The sequence below is a fragment of the Trachurus trachurus genome (assembly GCF_905171665.1).
Source record: "Trachurus trachurus genome assembly, chromosome: 10".
Classification (NCBI taxonomy): Eukaryota; Metazoa; Chordata; class Actinopteri; order Carangiformes; family Carangidae; genus Trachurus; species Trachurus trachurus.
The window spans coordinates 18,447,306-18,464,678 of NC_139894.1; the positions used below are offsets into that span (position 1 = coordinate 18,447,306).

Sequence of the window (17,373 nt, forward strand, 5' to 3'; positions counted from 1 at the left end):
TTCAGTCTGCTCTCTCTGACTCTCCTGCCCCCTAGCGGCGCAGCGACAGACCGCAGTCATCGCTGTTGACCACCACGCTGACCCGATGCTGACCTCCAGATGTACAGACAAAAAACGACCGAGAAACAAAAGCATGAACCATTTATTCACTTCTCATTGAGGGATATCGATTTTAAGAGCACCTTTTTCCACTTCTGTGCCTTGGGAGAAGATTTATTGCAGAGTATTTGAGGCTCGCAGACGGTGAGTGTCTCTATTGCACCTGCCCGCGTTTATGTGTCCGTGAGTCCGGGAGGAGGGGGCCCCGGGCCCCGGCAGCTGCCCACCGGGCTCCGAGGGGTTAGTTAAGGCTACCGGAGACAATGTGGTGCTCATGACATGTTAACTAGCATTATTATGGTCTGTCATGACTGGGTTACACCTGGTTCCTCCGGGCGGGCAGACGTGCACCGTTAGCCGGCTGCTGCTAACACGTCGTCAGGTATGCTAACGTGCAGGTGTGCGCTCATAACAGTAGTACAGGTGTGTCTGGGCTGAGGAGCACCGAGGTAGAAAGTTTAACAAAGTTTTGGGCCACGCCAGAAACGTTTTATTGCTATTTTTTTTTTTTTAATAAAAATAAAAACATGTAATTTTGGTTGTGGAAAAAAAAACCTCACAAGAGAAATCATAGTGCTCAGGTATGTTGTCAAAAAAAAAGAAGTAGTAACACCACACGGTCCCATAGTCCTGTATTCAAGAGAGTATCCAAGTAAAAGTACTAAAGTGTTTTAAAAAAAATATGAAAAATTAACAATTAAAAGTACTTCTTATACAGACTCCCCTTTCAAAATAAGAGTTGTACCATAGACTGTATATAAAAGTGAGTTGTAGCCTACTTGCTAAAAAATAATGTAATAGCCTACCAGGAATTGTTTTTTGTTTTGTTTGTTTTTTTTAATTATCTGAATATAAACATTAAACATGAAGAAAAAAGAAGAATCAAATCAATAGTTTGTGTGAAACCAGACCTTACATCTGTTAATGTAATCTGTTGTATGTAAAAACAAGAGTTCTCTACAATAGAGTTGACAGCTCTTGTGCATTGTCGCTGTTCTTCTTATTATCATCTATTTATTTTCCTCTTAATCACTCTTGTTCAACTCTACACTTCTATCTGGTTTTTCTCTACTGGAGTTGTTTTGCTTTCACTTGTCTAAACCATGTACATTTATCAGTTTCCTACTTAGCTTTTCCGGGTATGGCAGTAATACAGAGCTCTATGGATCTATTATGTTCTTTGTGTTACCTTTGTATTACATAATAATCAACATTTTGCCTCTATCTCCTCCTCCTCCTCTGCTCCTGCTCTGAAGTGAATGGGGGGAAATGTGGTGTTACCAAAAACCAGGATTTGAAGCTCTCCTCCTCGCTGAGCTGCAGAGACAACAGCAGTGCAGCCAGTTCTGTGACACACTGCTCAAGGCAGAAGGTACTAACTTTTTAATGTTTATTACTGTTCTTATTTATGTACCAACATGAGCTAGTGAGAAGCGGTTTTTTATAGTTTCACTTGTTTACTGTATGTAAATACTCTCTTGAATCTTAAAGGTATAGATGTGGGAGCGTTGAAATGATTTTATCATATAATTTTACACACTTTTACATCCTAACAATTACTGACATGACTTCCTGTCCAGTTCAGAATTGATTTTAAGATCCTGATGTTCATGTATCTACCTAAACTCATACACACAGACTGGATGTGCCCAAACACAGGGTCAAAACTAAAGGTGATTAAGCTTTTTCAGTGGTTGACACTCTGGAGATTTTTTAAAATCTTCACTAAAAAGACATTTTTTCTCTTGAGTTTTTTCAGACCTGTGGGAGACATAATAGTTTTTATTTCCTGGGGGTGTTTTTGAGTGTTGAATGTACAATTTTGTCTCTTTGCACTCTATAGTATATTTTCCCATTTTGTACTTTTATCTCTGTCTTTGTTGTAATTTTATTTTTGAAATGCATCTTAGTATTCACTGCTGTTTATTTCCACCTAGGTTGTTTAAAAGGTACTGTGTAAATAACCTTGACCTTGACCTTGACCTTGACATCTGTCCTGTCCTCCAGGCGTTTCAGTGCCGGCTCACAGTTGCGTCCTCTCAGCCATCAGCCCCCATGTCTCCTCCGCTCTCTCCTCCACGCCGGCGCCCCCTGCGGGACAGAGTCGTCTCCTGGACTTTCGGGCTCTCGGCGCCTGCACCCTCCTCCACATGGTCAGGCTGCTGTACTCCGGAGAGATGGCCGGCGAGGGGGAGGAGGAGAAGCAGGAGGCCATTTCCGCCGCGGCCAAGCTGGGCATCCATGGGCTGGTGGAGGTGAAGAAAAGCGATGATGATAAAAAAAAACGAAATGAGGAGGGAGGAGGAGGGCAGAGCGCGGAGGTGGGAGTTCAGACGGAGCCGCTGATGCTGGAGCAGGATGAGGGGAGACGGGGGGAGTGGAGGAGAGAGGTGAGGGATGGGACCACCTACCTGTGGAAGGATACGGCGTCAAGTGTTGAAAAAGGGAGTGGGACACAGACAGAGGAGCTGCAGGTGGACGCAGCTCCCCCTACTCACGCAGCAGCCTCCTTTGAGACCATTGACATGAGCGCTCTCCAAGGTGTAGTACAGACAGACACCCATCTGCCCCCCCCTCAAATTCCCTATGTCCCCCTTTCCCTCATCTACCCCCCACAGCAAAACCAAACGCCTCAACCTTCCTCTGCACCTGCAGCCTCAATGCACGACGCCACAGCAGCTGGACACACATCTGTAGCTATGTTAGCACCACCGTACACACCCAGACCCCCGACCGAAATGCCCTCCACCAGCCAAACGGCCACCGTGTGCGCCGCCACCGACCCCCACGGCTGGTGGGTCGGCCCCCAAGGAGGGGCCGCAGATTTCGTAGAGGGCGAAGAATGGGAGGGCGAGCAGCTCGAGCAGTTCCAAGGCAACATCCCGGGATTCATCAACTACTTCCTGAACCCGGAAAAGGAGGAGCAGCAGCCCAGCAGGGGGGGGCGAGCGAGGGGGAGGCGCGCGGGGGCGGGGGCTGCCAGGAGGGCGGCAACAGGTTTGTTTATTGTTTGTTTGTTTATTATACGGATCCCCATTAGCTGCGGCAAAGCCACAGCTATTCTTCCTGGGGTCCAACAGTATCAAATATACATTCAATAATACAAAAACAGAGACATTATATTAAAAAAACAAAATAAAACAAAGAAAATACAAAAAACAAGTGAGCAATATGCCTCACCTAACAAAACAAAATCAGAGTGAGTGTTTCCACTTTGTTACTGTGCTTTATCCATTTTTTTGTTAGTAAGTCATCACATACTAAACGGGTTCTCTCACACACATAATATCTACATATTATATATGTATACATTATTTCACAATCAGCTTACACTTCATATCATATTGCATATATATTCATTCTACAGCATACACATTCATTCTGCAGTTTACACATAATAACCCAATATATCTATATATCTATGAAAATATACAACATATACATATAAATATACCATGTTTTCCTATTTTGCTAAATACTTTTTAATTAGTATTTTGAATTGCTTTATGTTAGTGGTTAGTTTGATATTTTAGGCAGTGAATTCCATTCTTTCATACCTCTATACAGCACAGTGCGCTTGATGGCGTTAGATCTTGCTTTAGGTATTGTAAAGTTTCCTATGGCTGCATGTCTTGTGATATATTTATGGCTCTCTGCACTAAAGGCAAGGTTTTTAAACAAAATAGCAGGTGCTCTCAGGACAGATATATTTCTAATAACAATAAACAGTGAGTACAATAGTCTGTCTTTGACCAATAACCAGTTAAGTTTATTGTGCATAGAGATGATATGTGTCCTGTAGTCACACTTAAGTATTGTGTGGGCAGCTCTATTCTGTATACATTGTAGTTTATTTAACATTTTTTTGTTTATTTAACATTATTTAACCAGGTGAGAGGCGAGCCAGGAGACCAGCGGCCAGGACGGGAGGGCGGGGGCGAGGAGGCTTAACGCAGACAGTGGACGTACAGGACGTTGGAGTCAGCAAGCTGCAGAAGCTGTTTCTGCAGAGGTCGGGGACGAGGTCGTCCACGCCGGGTCAGGGCGGAGGAGCGGCAGGCAGGAAGTTGTTCCTGAAGACACGGGAGTTTCTGAAGCCGACCAGGAGGAGAAGGAAGGGCGACATGCCGTGGGAGTTCAGCCAGATCGGAGACATCAAAGGAGGAGGAGCGCAGCGTGGAGGGAGGAGCACAGCGCAGCAGTTTAAACAGGTGAGGGTCACGTCCTCTGAGTTTGACAGAAGGACTGTGACGGTTTTTCAAAACAACAGGAAATGTAGGATTTCTCAACAAAACTAAATTTTACGACAATTACCATCTTGAAATCCAGATACGTTTTATTTTGTCCTGGTCCTTGTTTGGCTTAAGCAGGACTGTAATAAGGGAAACTTGGAAAGAGCCTGGTAAGTGACCTATTCCCTTAGCTTCATTAAACACCCTTTCCAGTTTATCCACTAATAATGAGGAAAAGGTTTTATAAAAATGTATACTATAGCCATCTTCCCCTGGAGCGCGACCGCTAGCCATATTGTCGATGGCAATTTTTATTTCAGACTGTGATATTGGTCTATCAAGGTCCTCTCTGTCTTCATTTGTTAAAGTAGGCATTTCTATACTGCCAAATAATCTATCCAGGTCTTCTGAAGAGGGTTTAACCTCTGAAGAATAGAGAGATTATAATTTCCTTAAATCCTTTATTGATGTCTAGAGGTGTTTTAGTACTTGATTTGTACCTGATTTAAAGCAGAAGTAAGCAGAATATTTGTGTTAATATAAGTCTTAAATAGTTATATCTTCCGACAGCAATCACTTATATAGAGTGTTTGGTCCGAAACAAGGGTCTGTCAGTCACTCTGCTCTGCTGTAAGCCGAGGAGAAAACTTTCCTTGTATCCTACAACCTTTATCCAATGAGGAGAGAGAACGGCATAAAGGGGCGGTCCTCTCTGTGTGTGCAGCCAAGGGATGCGCGTGAATGTGGTGATGTAGGGACGAGGGCGGGGACTGCTAACTCCATCGGCTGACAAGAAGTTTGCCAAAACGACCAGATCGCTTACTTCTGCTTTAATGGCAGGAATGAGATGAGAGGCCCTGGCCTTCTGAAGCCGATATGCCAGTAATTTCCCGGCCTTATCACCATATTCAGAATATTTTGATTTCAAACGATACAAATCAAATTCAGTTTTTTTATTCATTAAATTTTTAACTTCAGATTTGGCCTTTTGTAGCTCCGTATACAGCTTATTGTCTTTTGGGTTTGCCTTATGTGCAGCTTCCAACTCTGATAATCTTTTGGTGGAGTCAATTAGTTTTTTAGCTCCTTTTTTCCTTTTCTTTGTGTTATGTTTTTGTTTTGTTTTCCTTTTCTCTCACTTTTACTTTATATGAACTGAAAAATGTATTGGTAATTACGATTTATTTAATCGTGCTTTATTATTTTTGACTCTCTGGTTGCCAATAAAAAAAATTAAAGAGAGAGAAAAAACATGTGAACCTACAAACAGACTGGATTGGGACAATGTTGCCCACCAAATGGGCTTTCGTTTACAATAAATTACCACATTATATGGCCTTTACATGTTGTTCTTTACACATGCAATATTGTGTAATGTAATTTGATACTTTGATACTAAGAAAGTAATTAAAACAAGTAATTTGTCACAATCACAGTTTTTTGAGCCATAACCCAAAGATGTTAAGTTGAATATCACTCACCACATTCACCACATTTGACGAACTTGGACTGACTTCAACAAATGGATAAAAAATGTTGCTCAATGATTTTTCAGTGTATAAATTCATATTATCCATTATTATAATCCCCTGAGTGTTTTGCATGTTGTATTGTTTTGTAATTGATACACTTTTCTCCCTGGCAACAGGACGGTCTCCCGGTTGGCAGAGCTCCGAGCGTGAGGACCAAAGCATCTGTTGCCGTTCCTTCCACCCCCATGCACTACTACAGTTTTCACCCCTTATCTGCCCCCAGCCCCTCTTTCAACCCCACTCCATCTCCCATCATGCTGTCGGCTGCGTCCCTCCTCCACACCACCGGCCTTCCTCCTCCGCCCCCTCCGCCCCACGAGGAGCAGCCCGAGCACATTGAGCGTCTCCTGGAGGAGGTGATGATGGGACTGGACATCTTACCAAACGTTACTCCACATTCCCAACCTCCTCTTCCTGTCGCCTCCTCCTCTGGGAATCATCTGGCACAAAGCAAACAACAAGGCTGTGGCAGCGGCCTCCTGCACGCAGGTCCTACGCAGGTCGTTTGTGTAGCAAGCGGAGGGAGTGGTTTCTCCTCAGGTGAGGTGCCTGTTCTGCAGCAGCAGGGAGAGGGAGCGATGCGCGACATGCTCGACCACTTCCTGCAGACCTTTGAACGACATGTTGGCAGGGACGAGCAAGGGACGGACGCTGAGAGCTCCGCAGAGCCGAGCAAGTCTGACACTGTCCTGAACAAATGCAGAGGAACCACGAGGCGGACCACGACAGCTAAAGATCGGCTACAGGGCACACACACGCCTGGTCCGGCCAAAAGAGCACAGCCGAAACATTCAAAGACGGACAGAGCCTTGGCCTGTCTCGATCACGATCCCTCCAAAAACGCAGAGGGAAAACAAAGCAAAAGAGAGGAGAGAAAAAGAAAAAGATATAAAGGAGGAGGATACCTGTTCTCGTTGGAGAAGAAGAAGGTGAAGAAGCAAGACACAAAGGCCAAAATCTGTTATGACGGAGAAGACAAACAGCTCCAGAAGATACCGGTGGTGAAACTGGAGCGCGGCGGCCCGCTGCCGGCCAGTGTCAGCTGTCAGAGTCTGGAAGTCGGGGTGAGAAACTTTCCCAACTACTCTCTGTTAATGCAACTATCAACAAAAAGTCTGATAACTGGTGTTTATCGGAGAGTGATGTTGGATTGTGAGTTGTTTGTCTCTGCTTGTATATATTTCAGGATCCCGCTCCTGTGAAGGCGAAATGGCAGCGTCGTACTTCATCTCAAAAGTCAGAGACATGGCCCACAAAGACTTATCCAATCAGGAGTAGGTTTAGAGATGCACATATCCTGGTGAGCACTGGCCCAAGATCATATGTGTCAAATCAAATGTGTTTTCTAATCACGGCAGTGTCGATTGATCAGTCGTTCCACCACTTTGAACAACCTCGACGGCTGTTACGCTGATTATTACATTTTACACAGACGTTCATGGTTGAAAGTGGAGGCTGTCATGACCTCGCTGCTGTTTCCTCCAGCCTGTCTTCACTTATCCTGATAAATATCTCAACATCTTTTTAATGGATTTGCACACAACAACCCTACTCAAAAAAAAGTTCTGAAACATTTTTCCAGTCAATCATTTCTCCTTTAATAATACCAATTGGTGTTGTATTCTATATCGTTGGAAAGCTTGATTAGTCAACTTACCATTGAGGGACAACTTGTAAGGATTGTGCATTCATGAAATGAGCAACACAGCTTAACGTGTGGGTAGCGCCTGAAAAAAATATGTCAAAATCCCCATAACATGAATAAGAACAATTTCTGCAGCCTGACATTTGCAAAAATTAATGATATTTCTAACAGTGTCAATCAGGGAATGACACTGAAAACATTTTCATGTTGTTATTTTTGTATTTGTCTTTATAATCTGATGAAGTCAATTTGCTTTGCAGGACACTTTGCCCTTTCTTGAGGTGAATCGCTCGCCCACAGCACGTAAACCAGGTGGCCGTCGAGGCAGGCGCAGGAAAATTGAACAACTTGACCGTCTGTCTGACGGTGAGAGTTCGACACCACCGCAGCTGCAGCCTGAGGAGCCCTGTGGCGTGAATGGACAACGAGAGGAAGCTCAAGAGAGACGGGAGGAAGAGTTGTCCGTCCAGCCAAAGGAAGAGGCAGAGGCGGCCACAAGGAGGGGAGAGAAGAGAGGAGCAGGCGGGGAGACGAGCGATGACGCCACCGTGGCCAAAAGGTTTTGTTCTGAGCAAATGTCCCAGTCAACCCCTGAGCCAGACACCAGCTCTGAATCTGCAGCCTTTGTCTCTGAGCCGGCAGCCACAGAGGCAGACCACTTGATCGATGTAGAGACCGTGTCGCTGACCGACGTAGTAGAAGAACCAGAAGAAAAAAATGCAGTGTGGAGAGAGGTCACGCTCAGAGAAACAGAGAAACGCCCGGTGGACAAAGAGTCAGAGGGCAGCGACGATGAGATAATTGACGTGGATGGGTTGGACGCAGATGAACAATGTGACCAGGATAAACACGCTGCGTCACCGGCGCCTTCGCATCCAGAAAAAGAGAGAAGCGTGAGGTCGACAGGAAGCTGGGAAGACGAGGTAATAGACGTGACTGGAGGGTCCAGCCCCGCCCCCGATCCAGAGGTCATCACCTGGACAGAGACTTCAGAAGGCGAGGAGGAGGACGACGAAAAGGAGGACGGAGAGGAGGACGTGGACGTAGTCGGGGAAAAGACAGGCTACATCTCATCGATCCTCTTTGCTGCGATGATCAAAGGTGAGCTCCTCGACAAGAAACTGAAGACTGAGGTGATCTGACATTCGCGTCCGTCCGACCCGGCACAAACGTTCTTTTCTTACTCGTCTGTTTTAGTTTGTGCTATTTCTTCCATTTCCCCTGTAAACATTCCTGAGATTGTAACTATGAGCTTTACGGGCAGGGAGAGTCTGGGATAGTGACAAGGGATCAAGGCAAACCTGGTTTCATCAACAATGTCCATCATTAGTGATGGCGTCCGATTTTGTTGTCTGCTGCTGAAAATCACGTGGGGGGATTTTTGTTTCCCTATTCAAAGAAAGATTGTGAGCATCTTGGTCCGATTGAAAGAGATTAATGTAATAAAAGACTGAGGCAGATTAATATCATTGTGCATAAAGATGCTAACAAGATCAACACAACAAAAACCGTATCATTTCATTTAGTCTCTGCTCTTGAATCAAGGATGCAGGAGACCGGGGTTGTTCAGGTTCAGCAATTTGTTACTGTTAATGTGTTAAGAGAAATTTGTTTTAACTGTCAAGTGTTGAAAGCAACTGGACACATACCAAAGAGTTTCACTGAAAAAAATAATCAGGTTGATCTGTCAGAGGATCCAATAGAGTTTTATTAGTTGTAAATATGACTATGACTAACTTAGTTGTAAATATGGTTGATGATGTCGCCTCTGTTCTGCCACAGTTTGTAAATGTTCCAGGAAAACTCTTGTCTTCCTTGTTTTACTGTCGAGTTATGTTTCACAGCATTCCTCGTGGCACCTTTGAGTCTAAGACTCTGATTTATACAATAAAGATTTCTCTGTGTTTTCCTTGGGTAGTATCGGGTCAATCAATATGAGGCCTCTCTCCCTCTCATCAGTTTTGGGATTGGAGCAAAAAGATACACCATACGCACTCTCGCTATATGTCAGTATGGTCAGTATAATTAATCAGTTTCACCTTAATTAAATAGAAATGCAACGCTTGTAAATCAATATTTCCAGAAACATAGGTATCACATAATACACATTGTTACCACTAAAATACACATTTGAAGCTGAAGTTGAGTCTTGAGCAGTTTCTGCTCTTGTGCTGAACTATTTGTTTAGGTTTTCTGTATATGCTGCAAATTTCCTCATGCTGCATATTCTGAAATACCAAATTTATTTATTTATTTATTCATTTTCTTACCTTGTTTTTTTCTAGACATTTCAGGCGACCCCATTTGAATTCCAGGCGACCCCATGTGGGGTCCCGACCCCAAGGTTGAAAAACACATATTTAGAGTATGTCGTCTTGTTATCACCTTAAATTAGTTCTGCAGGTTTAGTTTTTAATACAGATTATCATTGAATCTGGTTTTAATTACTCCTTAACCCCCGATTAAAAAGCTTGTAGTTTATTTATGCTTCTATTATCCTACTATTATTAATACTCCTCCCCTATAGTGTGTTGAGAAGAACTCCAGACTTTAAAGCGTGTTTCATGCTGCAAAGACAGGGGGAAGCAGGCAGGGAGGTGCTCTGCCTACTTTATTCATGTATTTGTGTTTTCTCTAAACTTGCTCCACACTCTCCAGGCAATCACTCACACACTTGAACAACAACAAAACAAGAAAACATGAATTGAAAATGAGTTTATTAGTTATCAACCTGTGGATCAACCTCCTACACACAACAACTAAACACATCTGAGCTGCAGATGTCTGTCTGGTGCCAGCTCGCTCTGGAGGAGCTCCACTCATCGCCAGGCTCAGGTGAGAGTACAGCGCAGGTGTGTGCGTTTGCGTGTGTGAGAGCGTAGGGACCTCTAAACCAAGTAAAAAGACACTGTGCGAGTGTCAAGTTATGTCAGCGTGTGTGTGTATGTGTGGAGCGTGTGTTTTCCCTGTGCTTTAACAGTGCGATATTGTCTCTTATCACACTCTGGCAGCGGCTGTAAATCAGTGGTAGTGGTGGTGACTCGGGTTGGGGCGGCTGTTGAGGCTCAAGTCAGGAGGAAGGGAAGGATTGAAGAGAGAAAGAAAGAAAGAAGAGGGAAAGGAGGGGTTAGGGGGGTCAAGAGAAGGGGGGAGTCGTCGAGGGGACATGCTGTCCGTGGGCCGCGGGCCTCAGTCTCAGCTTGTCTCCTCTCAGTGCTGGATGCGCCTGATGGACTGGATCTGGGGGGTCTGGCAGTGGGAGCCCCAGTTCCTCCAGTGCTGGTAGTCTCCACTGTGTCTCTCACACTCCATGATGTACTGCTGGCCCCTGTAGCCAGGGTACTGGTAGCACACGAAGCTGCGGGACGGACAGAGAGAGACAGGATTACAGGGATGGACAGACGTGTGTAGGATAAATTAAGACGATGCTTAGTGGTCTATTTAGGATATTTGAGGTCACTGAAGTATCAGAAACTTAAAGAATAAATAAGAAAAACAAGTTGATATAAGAAAATCCAATTTAGCCGGGACAAATGTTGATCAATAATCAATTGTGCAGCACTTGAAGGAGAATCTGTGGAGAAATATGTTGAGGATTTGCAAATTAATATCTCACTGTGATAACGTCTCACACAGAGTAACTCATGGGAACTCACGCGCCGCACTGCACGTGCATGGAGCCGACTTCAGGCATCATCCAGCCCATGGCCTGCAGAGAGGGGTAGTCGTCACAGATCTCCACGCTGCGGCCCATGAAGTTCTCCCTCTCGAAGATGATCATGCGACTGCTCTGGTGGGACTGTGCAGGTAAAAGATAAAACATTTGTCATGTTTTTTTGTTTGTTTGTTTTTTACTGATTGTTACCTCAACGGTCAAATGTCAGGATATGATGTCTGTACTCACGGCGCAGTAGATGGGGCGCAGAGACATGAGACGCTCCACGTGGTAGGAGAGGGAACCGCTGTAGGAGTCCCAGTGGGGGTACTCTCCCCTCTCCAGGATGAACTGCTGGCCCTGGAAGTCATGGTGCTCGAAACCCACCCAGCTTCACACAGAGAGAGAGAGAGAGAGAGAGAGAGAGAGAGAGAGAGGCCTGTTTACATGATGACACAGACATTGTCTAACTCTGCCCCTAAACCAGAAGACATTTGGAGAACAATCAAATCTCTTAAACATACTGAAGAACCAAATGTCTCAGTGCTTGAATCATCCAACATGAGTCTTTTTGTTTGTATCATTTAGTTCCCGACACTTTCTCGCTTCTTTTTGTTTCTGCCTTGTTGACAGAGACTCCAGAGTCTGTGAGACTTACGCTCCGCTCTCCACCCTGATGGAGCGGATGTTGTCCAGTCCGCACTCCTGGATGTTGCAGCACTCGGAGGTGAACTCCAGGCACTTGCCCTGGAAGTGCTCCTGCTCGAACACGGTCACCTGAGGAAACAGAGCCAACATGGAGTTCAGGTGCATGGAACAAAAACCAAAACATGCCTCTACAACCACCTCATGTGGTTTGGAATCATATTTTAGTGCCATAAGTAAGTGTAAGTGTGTTTGTGTGTGTTTACCTTGAAGAAAGGAGCCACGCCCATTCCTGAGTTGACCAGGGGCTGCATCATTGGGGATCTTGTAGTTCTGTACATCTTTACTCCTGTGGTTCACATTAGGACAGAGAGGAGGAGGTAAAGAAAACCAGGCAGGGACTCAGACAGAGCATCAGTCACTGATCATCAGTCTTTTTACAATTAGTTTTAAACATGACAATGCTCAACACAGTGTCACTTCCAATTATCACATTTAACATTTTTTTTTTTTTTATTAATTATCATAATTTAGCAGCAACGTTTTGCCAGAATTTATGTAAGTCTTACACTGAGCAGTTACGTGGGGTCTGGGCACAAAACAGTTTACTTTTTTTGCCAATCAAAAATCAAATACAAGTGAAATATGTCAAGTAGTACAAGTTTGATCAAGTCTGGTAGCAGTCACCGTGCAGGTGTTTTTCAGAAAGTGCTTTTGGTTTTCAGTGGCTGTGTGGCGCACCTGTGTGTCTGACCTGAGCTGAGCTGAGCTGAGTTGAGAGCAGAGATGCAGCCTTACCTAGATTGGCACTTTATTGGAAGAGCTCGGAAGTGGTACGCGCCTACCGCCTGCCTCGCGTAGAGCTTTGAGAGAACCTGGCGCTTCAGTTTTATACCGACGGGTCGTGGAGCGCGCCTGCAGCTGCGCGTCCACGACTCCGACTAGAACCACGTTCACCGTCCATTTGGACTCGGCTTGTAGCGACCAGCGGAGTAGGCGCGCTCCCGACTGGGGGGTGAGGGGCGGGGGTGCGGCTGTCGTGGCCGGGCCTGGTGCTGTTGTCCGGCTGCAGCGGCCAGCTCAGCACATCCCATAGTGCTGCTGCTGCTCCCGAACAAAGGCGCTCCGGTATGTTCGGGCCCCGGTCAGCAGTCCAGCGCGTGCCCCGGCACAAAGGGCCGGGATCGGGGGGGAGAATGTGGGGATTAACGGCGGGGGGCAGAGGCACCGCGGGGCACACAGAAGGAGACAACCGGGTCGGTCTGGATGCACGTGTAGAAATGTTAAAGGATATTAAAAAGGTTTCATTTACATGTTACAGAAGCTCATTGTCAACCTAACGATCTTGCGCGCGCACTCTGAAGGGCGCAGGTACCCTACACCTGCGTTCACCCAACTGTTGGCTATTATGGTTTAGCTTCATCAGTGGTTTTCAATATGTCTGATTCTGATCTTAGACTCATTTAGACACTCCCCATGTTAAATCATTAATAAATAAACACATTTCATTAATTAATTAATTCATTCATTCATTCATTATCAATCCCTCTGCATCATTTATTAAAAAGTCACCCCATGAATCAATAAATGTGGGTCTATGGTCTCAAGAATTTTACACAGGGAAATATCTGGCAAACTCAGACCTTAAAAATTGAAGCATTTCATTTATTCATCATTTTAAATTAATTTATCTGACATTATGTGGAAACATGTAGCTCTGATCTTTTCTTCTACATGACATTAAACATTAAACATTAAACATTAAAAATAAACGGGGTGGTGCCCCATGTATAGGCTATAGTCCTCACCGCAGGCGGCCCCAGTTCGAATCCCGTATCGGGCAGCCCTTTCCTGCCTGTCATTCCCCCTCTCTCTGCCTCCCCCTTTCCTGTCTATCTCTACTGTGTGCTATCAAATAAAGGCAAAAAGCCCAAAAATATACTTAAAAAAAAACAAAAAAAACATTAAAAATAAACATCACCTTCATCCATCTTATCTGAAAGTCACAGGTTGAGAGCCACACATCCCCACAGCCACAGAGAAATAATAATTCATATCACTGTTTGCAATAAGCACACTGGTTTATGTTATTAATAAGTGTATTGGTATGGTGACATCAGAATAAGAAAGTCAGTTGTAGAGTTTTAATTATGCTTTAAGTTACAGGAACTTGTTTTAAAAGTTGAACCTGAAATCCCACTTTGTGTTTCACTAGTTCTGTCAGTAACTGGACTTCGGTCTGTTTCACCAGCTGCTGTCAGTCGTCCTCTGCCTCTGCCCATCCCCTCTGTCCGTCCCTCTGTGATGATGCGGGGTTTCTTTTGTCTCTCATCTCTGACCTCAGCAGGTTTGTTTCTCTGCCCATAATCCCTCTCCTGTGGGCGCCAGCGTATAAAAGGCAGGGGCGCACTCCGAGCCACACACACTTTGAGTGAGGCTCGGCGCAGGCATCGCACACACAGGTAAGGTGCACACATGCGTATACAGCACTGTGAAACCTGCTGGTGTGTGGAGATACAAAGCAGGAGAGCGATACAGTGATCGATATACTTTATCATTTTTACACATCCCTTGGACTTTGCCACGTGGTTGTACCCCTCTCTCTGAGTTTTTTCTTCTCTCTTTCCATCCAGTAATCATGTCCAGTGGAGATAAGTCCAAGACTTCTTCCCAGACCGATGGGAAGGCTGCTCAGAGCAAGAAGTCTGAGATGGGAATGATGTCCTACAAGGTGGGTGCTCTGCAATGTGACACAGAAATCTAAGGAACTTTATGTTCATTGTGTTGTACTGACCTGTATGGTTTCCTCCAGATGTACGTGTTCGACCAGGAGAACTTCCAGGGTCGCATGATCGAGATCAGCAACGAGTGCATGAATGTGTGTGAGATGGGCATGGACCGCGTGCGTTCCCTGCGCGTCGAGTGCGGACCGTAAGTATCTCAAAGGAGACACATTATGCACTTTTCACATTTCAAACACACATGCAGCCCGGGCATCGACAACCGCATGACGTTTTGTGTCCTCTGCAGCTTCGTGGGCTTCGAGCAGATGAACCTCTGTGGCGAGATGTACATCCTGGAGAAGGGCGAGTATCCTCGCTGGGACTCCTGGAGCAACTGCCAGAAGAACGACTACCTGCTGTCCTTCAGGCCCGTCAGAATGGTGAGGGGGAAAAGAAGACTCAATTTTTACAGTTTCACCCCTCTGTTTGGCTTTAGGCTCCTCTCTAACCTCGTGTTCTTCCATGTTTTTCTTTCCTCCAGGACCCTGAGAAGCACAAGATCTGTCTGTACGAGGTCGGAGAGTTCAAGGGCCGCAAGATGGAGATCATGGACGATGATGTCCCCAGCCTGTTCTCTTACGGCTTCACCGACAGAGTGGGCAGCATCATGGTCAGCTGTGGAACGTGAGTGTCTGCTGCAGATGGTTGCAGCTTAAAATATCAGGTTCAGACTTTAAAAGAAAAAAAAAGAAAAGACGCTAACTCAACCCATTGCTTGACACCTTTCCTCTGTTTATTTCTCTCCCCCAGCTGGGTGGGATACCAGTTCCCTGGATACCGTGGTAGCCAGTACCTGCTGGAGAAGGGCGAGTACAGGCACTTCAACGAGTACGGTGCCCGCCATCCCCAGTTCCAGTCCGTGAGGCGTATCCGTGACATGCAGTGGCACCAACAGGGCTGCTACACCATGGCCAGCAAGTGAGGCTCAGGGAAGGAGAGAAAGAGAAAGAGCGGAGGTGAGGGAGAGGGGCGGAGGAAGAGGGAAAGGGGGAGAGATGTCTGAGTACCTTTAAACGGTCTAGGATCTAAAAGCAGTGAGGGGAAGAGTGAGGATCTAGATCTGCCCCCCGATCGGAGACAACACCTCAGTGGAAGGAACATCCTCCGTTCCTCTCTGTCTCTACTTTTCTCTTTCTCCCCTATGGGCTGAGCTTTGCTTTCCCCCCTTTTTTCACCCTTTTTTTTAGTCCCTCACTTCATTCCCCTCCACTGTCCTCTGAGACACCGACGAGGGAGCACAAAGCCTCTTGCTGTTTTACACTCATGATTCACGGCTCAGGGTATGATGCACCATGGGAAACGTCCCTCGAGCCCCCTTCTCCCCCATCTTCTTGCCCCTGTGCACTGCACACTCTCTCTGCTGTACAGAATCCTGGCCAAGTTTTCAATAAAATGGAAAATCTTGATTTCAAAGATGTTGTCTTTGTTGCTTATTACTGAAAAATCACCCATGAAAATGTGAACACAACTGATAAAATAAAATATTAAGATTAATAAAAAATAATCAGATTTGACTGATCATTTATCAGTCGCTGGTTTTCCGAAGCTCACTATGTTGGATTGCTAACTCGACACCAAATGTTATTTCATGCCCCTCTTCAAACTTCACAAAATATTGTGAACCAATAGTTATTTATTTGGTATTCCTTGTGGCCATAGTAAGTGAGGCAAATAACCAATCATATAATACCTAAATGGATAAGGGTATGAAAAGGATAGTGACAAAAAAAAGAAAAAGAAAGGACAACAGGACTTTCTACTGATGGGATCTCATCCCATCACATCTATATTGAATCACATCTTGTTTTATACTATCATCCTGAATATGTATTAGTGCAGCCTGCAATGCTGCCTCCCACACTCTAGTAAAATACATAATGCTGTGCTGGTTCCCACACTTTCCTGACATGACCGCCCTTTGAAAAAAAAACAAAAAAACACCCCCACTGACCCTGACACATGAACAACAACAACACAGGGAAATTACAGGACAAACAAAAAGAGGAAAGTTGATTTTATTTACCTAACTAATGCCAATCCCCCCTTACATGTTTCTTGATAATTTTCCAATTAAAAAAATGAAAAAATGCAAAGTAAATGTAGCGATCAAGACTAAAATGACACTGAATAATGAGTGCAAAACACTGTAAAACACACATCATCACTCATGTGTAACCAGAGTCCTGAAGTCTGGTCAGTGTTTTGATGAATGAGTTTGACTTTATATGGTTGAAGTGGGACAGAGAGAGTAGAGATGTTGGATATTAACACTACCGACATTGTCTGAAAACTGACCACATGCATTACTGTTTATACTTCAACATGATTTATAGAACAAAGGTATATTAACTATTTTTAATGAATGCATTTAATTTTCTCCTGTGTGAAAATCTGCGACTGTCCATGACAGAGAGCTGTGTCCTGAGCTGAACATTGTGTCCTTTATATTTATTTTTTTGTTTTGCAGTGTGTGCCAGGTTTCAGCTTCATTCATGGTAAACAAAGAGGTCTTAATATTCTTAATAAAAAGATGCAGCGTTGCATTATCCTTTAAAAACAATGCCAGTTTTAACAGCAGCATCACAAATTCCAATATCAGTTCTGAAGTTAAAGTATAAGCTGCTCAGTCCCACTGAACAGTTTAATCTCAGCTAAATACTGTTTAATATCTGTGTCCATTCAAGATGGGTTCTGTTGCAACTTTCAGGTTTAGTGAGGAAACCTTTTGCTAAATATGTTCATGTTTATGCATACCTTCAGACTTGTTTGGAGCAGTTGTTCC

General features: G+C 44.7%; 2 protein-coding genes across 2 annotated transcripts; one reads left to right on the plus strand and one right to left on the minus strand.

Annotated features, from left to right (window-relative positions):
- Nucleotides 1–10,718: 10,718 nt before the first annotated feature.
- LOC310992072 (beta-crystallin A1-like) lies at nucleotides 10,719–12,149 on the minus strand (the record flags this gene model as incomplete). Its single annotated transcript, XM_083980046.1, has 5 exons — nucleotides 10,719–10,866; nucleotides 11,165–11,307; nucleotides 11,413–11,554; nucleotides 11,822–11,940; nucleotides 12,075–12,149. The coding sequence occupies 5 exons, from the start codon at nucleotides 12,147–12,149 to the stop codon at nucleotides 10,719–10,721; spliced, it is 627 nt and encodes a 208-aa protein (XP_083836172.1).
- Nucleotides 12,150–14,446: 2,297 nt separating this feature from the next.
- crybb1l1 (crystallin, beta B1, like 1) lies at nucleotides 14,447–15,513 on the plus strand (the record flags this gene model as incomplete). Its single annotated transcript, XM_083980519.1, has 5 exons — nucleotides 14,447–14,539; nucleotides 14,621–14,739; nucleotides 14,839–14,971; nucleotides 15,073–15,215; nucleotides 15,342–15,513. 5 exons carry the CDS (start codon nucleotides 14,447–14,449, stop codon nucleotides 15,511–15,513), a joined length of 660 nt encoding a protein of 219 aa, XP_083836645.1.
- Between the last annotated feature and the right edge of the window lie 1,860 nt (nucleotides 15,514–17,373).